Source organism: Salvelinus sp. IW2-2015, linkage group LG23 (assembly GCF_002910315.2).
Source record: "Salvelinus sp. IW2-2015 linkage group LG23, ASM291031v2, whole genome shotgun sequence".
Taxonomy (NCBI): domain Eukaryota; kingdom Metazoa; phylum Chordata; class Actinopteri; order Salmoniformes; family Salmonidae; genus Salvelinus; species Salvelinus sp. IW2-2015.
In genome coordinates this window covers 30,633,962-30,640,093 of record NC_036863.1, presented here as the reverse complement: position 1 = coordinate 30,640,093, position 6,132 = coordinate 30,633,962, and the positions used below count along the sequence as shown (strand labels likewise).

Below are 6,132 nucleotides of genomic sequence, written 5' to 3'. Positions count from 1 at the left end.
GCACAAATTTGTTTATATCACTGTTAGTGAGCATTTCTCCTTTGCGAAGATAATCCATCCACCTGACAAGTGTGGCATATCAAGAGGCTGATTAAACAGCATGATCATTACACAGGTGCACCTTGTGCTGGGGACAATAAAAGGCCACTAAAAATTGGAAATTTTTCACAATACAATGCCACAGATGATTCAAGTTGAGGGAGCGCACAATTGGCATACTGATTGCAGGAATGTCCACCAGAGCTGTTGCCAGATAATTGAATGTTCATGTCTCTACCATAAGCCCCTCCAATGTTGTTTTAGAGAATTTGGCAGTACRTCCAACCGGCCTCACAACCGCAGACCACGTGTAACAACTCCAGTCCAGGAATTCCACATCCGGCTTCTTCATCTGCAGGATCATCTGAGACCAGCCACCCGGACAGCTGATGAAACTGWGGGTAACCGTTTCAGAGAAGATTAGCTGCATGCTTGTCATCTTCACCAGGGTCTTGACCTGATAGCAGTTCGACGTCGTAACAGACTTCAGTGGGCAAATGCTCAACTTCGATGGCCACTGGCATGCTGGAGAAGTGTGCTCTTCACGGATGAATCCCGGTTTCAACTGTACAGGGCAGATGGTGTCGTGTTGGCGAGCGGTTTGCTGACGTCAACAATGTAAACAGTGTGCCCCATGGTGACGGTGGGGTTATGGTATGGGCAGGCATAAGCTACGGACAATGAACACAATTGCATTTTATCAATGGCAATTTGAATGCACAGACGTACCGTGACGAGATCCTGAGGCCCATTGTCGCCCCATTCATCCACCACCATCACATCATGTTTCAGCATGATAATGCACAGCCCCATGTCGCAAGGATCTGTACACAATTCCTGGAAGCTGAAAATGTCCCAGTTCTTTCATGGCCTGAATACTCACCAGACATGTCACCCATTGAGCAACTTCGCACTGCCATTGAAGAGTGGGACAACATTCAACAGGCCACAATCAACAGCCTGATCAACTCTATGCGAAGGAGATGTGTCACCCTGCATGAGGCAAATGGTGGTCACACCAGGTACTGACTGGTTTTCTAATCCACGCCCTACTAGTCATTTTTTAAGGTATCTGTGACCAACAGATACATATCTGTATTCCCAGTCATGTGAAATCCATAGATTAGGGCCTAATTTATTTATTTCAATTGACTGATTTCCTTAAATGAACTGTACGTAACTCAGTAAAATCTTAGACATTTCTGCTTACCACAAGCAATGCGTGTTAATGTTCAGAATGAGCGGCGGGGCTCTTAACGAAACTCCCCCATACAGAAGAGGCCTTCATCCAATTACTTTTAATCTTATATGTAATGCAATGGAACTGAGAGTAATCATGATCAAGGGCTAAGTACTGTATGACCTGCCCTCCAAAACCAGGTGGTATGGACACCAAGTGGCTCGTGCTGGAATTGCAGATTTGCTCTCATTGGTCGCAGGAGGGCGCTAACAAAGCACAAGGCGGTGAGATAGCTAGCTAGCTAGCTTGAGAAAGGAAAAGGCCGAACGCTGCCTGCTGTGGAAATAATTATTGTGGCTATTCTACAAATACACATTAATGAATCAAATGTCGGTGTTCTTATCAAGTGATGGCAGAAGAACAGTGTTCAGAAATCGAAGCTGGTGGGTGCTGAGTGTTTATTTCTCTATTAAAATATGAACCCAAACACAGTTTAGGGCTTGTATCAGTTAGCCTAGCTAACTAGTTAGCTAATGTTAGCTGGCTAGTTAGCTACCTGGATAGCTTAGCTATTGAATGGCTAATTAATGCGCCTCTGCATTTTCAGAATTGTATTACCTCATTGCTAGATTTCTCCAGTCGGGACCGTGTAAAAAATCGGCACAGGTACGAATGACAAGTTATATCAATAACTTTGATAGCTACAATTGCTAACTAGCTAAATAGGGCTGAATGTGTGATAAATACTAGCAACTGTCTCTCCATAGATACTGGTTGAGGAACTAGAAGAGTATGAGGTAAGCTGCGCCGCTCTTGTCTGTATTAGCTTGTTCTCACGTCTCGTTTCCGCGATATCGACTGCTTTCTATTTTTATTGGCATGGTATACTTTTATTGATAGAGGCATTAACAGTATATCAAATACATTATTGTATTTGTGGTTTGATGCAATTATTTAACCGCGCGTCTCCCTTCTAGTTGATCCCGAAACGATGGAGTTGGGACGGCAAACAATACAAACGAAACTTCCAAGACTGGGTGAGTGTTATTATAAGTTCTTAAACGGCTATATTATCAGTCCAGTAACCGTTTTCAATAATATAGGTACGTTTTTATATCAATATTTCCCGGCTTTTAAATCTTTTGATTTAATTGATGGATGATGGTGTGAAAATAACACACTAACTGTGCGTTGTAGTAATAGCCGGCATTTGATTACTTAATTTCTGACCAAATATAAAAAATKTATTGCCGTTTTGTGTGTGTGCAAAGAGGGGTTAAACGAGGGCAAACAGAACGAGGCTGTACAAAGGCTTGGAGAACGTCAATCTTCGCATACAGCCAATGAAATCGCAGTTACTATTTGAGGGGGAGAAGAGGAGGGTGATTCTGATTGGCCTTGGCTGTCGAGATCGCTTACTTTGTCTGACCGTCTGTACTAATTAAATTCATACAGGCAACAACTACCTGTTTAAAACTGTATGACTTGTTATAGAGGGCATATTAATGTCATGTTTCACCCCAGGATTTTTTGCATTCTTTGGGGAGAACCCTGAATCCAAAATGCGAAAACAACTGCACTTTGAAGTCAAGATCAAATCAAAATTCATTTGTCACATGCACCGAATATAACCTTACCGTAAAATGCTTACTACAAGCCCTTAACCAACAATGCAGTTAAGAAATGAGTTAAGAAAACAATTATGAAATAAACTAAAGTAAATTTTTAAAATAAAAAGTAACATGATACAATAACAGAGGCTATATACAGGGGGTACCAGTACTGAGTCAATGTGTGGGGGTACAGGTTAGTCAAGGTAATTTGTACATGTAGGTAGGGGTAAAGTGACTATGCATAGATAATTAACAGTGAGTAGCAGCAGTGTAAAAACCAAGGGGGGGTTGTCAGTGTAAACAGTCCAGGTGGCCATTTGATGAATTGTTCAGCAGATCTATCTCTTCAACATCAGRTGTACAACTTTTCTGTTTACACTATCCTTACGTTAGCCTTTGATGTGGTGTGACCAAAGCCACATTCCTGGGGTGCATTCAATACGACAAAACGGGGTTCAGTGTTTAATTCAACGGAAACGGTACTGAACGACCAGTTGAACGGTGCAATTATGGTGGCCCAGAGGGAGATTGATTGTATGGTGTGTGTGTTGCACGAGTTTTGCGATTTCAAATGGTCACACCCATATTGATCAGGCCACACCCACCAAACAGAAGCAAATGTACCTCAGAAAGGCTGTTGAAGAATGATGCGTACCGTCTTGGGGAAACATGGTGTTCAGTACAAACTGTCACGCAATGTAGCAAATGTTGAAGTGAACTATACTCAACAAAAATATAAATGCAACGATTTCACAGAGTTGCAGTTCATATAAGGAAATCAGTCAATTGAAATAAATTAATTTGGCCCTAATCTATAGAGTTCACATGACTGGGCAGGGGCGCAGCCATGGGTAGGCCTGGAAGGGTATAGGCACACTCACTAGGGATTATTATTACAGACAGAAATACTCCTCAGTTTCATCAGCTGTCCGGGTGACTGGTCTCAGACGATCCCGCAGGTGAAGAAGCCGGATGTGGAGGTCCTTTGGCGTGGTTACATGTGGTTCTGAGGCCAGTTGGACGTACTGCCAAATTCTTTAAAACAACGTTGGAGGTGGCTTATGGTAGAGAAACTAACATTAAATTATCTGGCAACACCTCTGGTGGACATCCGTTCAGTCAGCATGCCAATTGCACATCTGTGGTGTTGTGGCAAAACTGCACATTTTTTGTGGACTTTTATTGTCCCCAGCACAAGGTGCACTTGTGTAATGATCATGCTGTTTAATCRGCTTCTTGATATGCCACACCTGTCAGGTGGATGGATTATCTTGGCAAAGGATAAAATGCTCACTAACAGGGATGTAAACAAATTTGTGCACAACATTTTAGAGAAATAAGCTTTTGTGGTATGAAACATTTCTGGGATCTTTTATATCAGCTCATGAAACATGGGACCAACACTTTACATGCTGTGTGTGCACCTATTAGTGTACCGTAAATACCACAGTATATAGACAAACAAAATAAGGATAGAAATTCAAACTATACAGGAATTTCTCATCTAAACCAAGATTCACATGTGGTTATTTGAAAAGCCTTTACTTTACACTTTGGCTAACAGAGCAAAAATACTGGTATTAAGGTAATAAAGTTAATTCTTGCAGGGACATGGTGAGGGAGAGCCATTGTCTTTACACTATACAACTCATGGGGTGGGTATATGGTGTAGATGTCCGGAGGTAGTATGGGAGACATCTCTCGAGATTTGAATATAACTCTGTCTCTTTACACTACGAAAGTATCTTTCCTGGAACTAGTATGTGTCATCAAAGTAGTGAAGTGTAAAGCAGGACTGGGGTCCATTCGAAGGCAGGAAGTGATTCTAATTTAAAAATCCAAAATTGAAAACCTTTTGAAATAAATTGCTTTTACGCCTCTATTTATTGAAGTAATTTAAAATAGATGGCGCTTTTTCTCATTTAGAATTATTTAAGATTACTTCCTAAAAATGGACTGCGTTCCATTCGAATTGACCCCAGCCATGGTGTAAAGAGGCCTTAATTTGGACTTGCATATTTTGTGCTCACACTGTACTTTCTGACCTACCGTGTGAATGTTTTACTGACAGAACATAACATCTAACCTATGATGATGAGTTTTCACTGTATTGACATGTAGGTTGTAAATGTAAGATATCTAAGTGGCTAGGGATATGGTCACATTCCGGTATATTGATGTTGCTTTGATGACATTTCACTACTGATTCCACTCACACAGGTCTATCTGATGACTGTTTTCCCTCATGTGTCCACAGGTGATCTTGAACCAGCACATCCCTGCAGACTACCTGCTGAGAGTATGCCAGCAGATAGGTCCTCTCATAGACAAGGAGGCCCCACCTAGTGTCCCTGGGATCCAAACCCTCCTGGGCTTGGGAAGGCAGTCTTTGCTTCGCACAGCTAAAAGTGAGCTCCCGTCTCTTCACTGTTTCTCTCTCTCTCTCTCACCATCAAAGACTAACTAATGTCATAATCACAACATAGGTATTTGGTTACACAGATGCAGCATAAATGTCCCAGGTCATACAGTCTGTAATGCTTTAGAATCATGCCTTCTTTTTTGTCTGTTAGGTTGTAGCCACACAGAATGGAGCGGAACTGCTGTTGCTGCGCTCCACCGGGGTCGCCCCCCAGAACCACCAGTCAGCTTTGGGAAGCCCCCCAGCATCGGTAAGCTGTGCTTTCAAAAGGAAAATTCTGGCAATTAAGCCTGAATCAGATGAACTCGTAGACACCATTTTTATGGCTCTGCGTGCAGTATGAAGGAAGTTAGAGGTAGTTTCGCGAGCCAATGTTAACTGGCATTAGCACAATGACTAGAAGTCTACAGGTACGCCAGCAAAGGTACCCTCTAACTTCCTTCATACTTCACACCAAGACAAAATTAGTGTCCACGAGTTCATCTGACTCTGGGTAAGTAGATTAGTTGAATCTCACAGTATACCGTTAATAAACATATATCCCTGAAACACGTAAACTATTGGTAACACTACAGAACAATACATATTTAAGTGTTTGTAAATAATTTTACCTCCGCTCAACTGACCTCTACTCTCTCGCCGTCTAGTTTCCATCATGGGTGCTCGCCAGGCTACTGGCACTGCCCGCTTTGGCCATGCTCTGCCATCCTACACCTATCAGCATGTGAAGATGCACAGGCGCATCCTGGGCCACCTGTCCTCTGTGTACTGTGTGGCTTTCGACCGCAGTGGCAGACGGATATTTACAGTAAGAGTCTGACAAAAGAGGAGAGAAGGAATACCAAAGACAGTTGTTGTCAGTTCCCTCTGAAGTGTGT

At 42.4% G+C, this 6,132-nt stretch overlaps 1 protein-coding gene across 1 annotated transcript in view; it reads left to right on the top strand.

Annotated features, from left to right (window-relative positions):
• The first annotated feature begins 1,473 nt into the window (after positions 1-1,473).
• LOC111950382 (bromodomain and WD repeat-containing protein 3) overlaps positions 1,474-6,132 on the top strand; it is a 29,311-nt gene continuing 24,652 nt past the window's right edge. Inside the window, exons 1-7 of the mRNA XM_023967924.2 lie at positions 1,474-1,662; positions 1,827-1,885; positions 1,987-2,016; positions 2,197-2,256; positions 5,090-5,240; positions 5,406-5,504; positions 5,902-6,062. Of these exons, the coding sequence (XP_023823692.1) occupies positions 1,629-1,662; positions 1,827-1,885; positions 1,987-2,016; positions 2,197-2,256; positions 5,090-5,240; positions 5,406-5,504; positions 5,902-6,062 (594 nt within the window). The 5' untranslated portion in view covers positions 1,474-1,628. The remainder of the gene's footprint in view (positions 1,663-1,826; positions 1,886-1,986; positions 2,017-2,196; positions 2,257-5,089; positions 5,241-5,405; positions 5,505-5,901; positions 6,063-6,132) is intronic.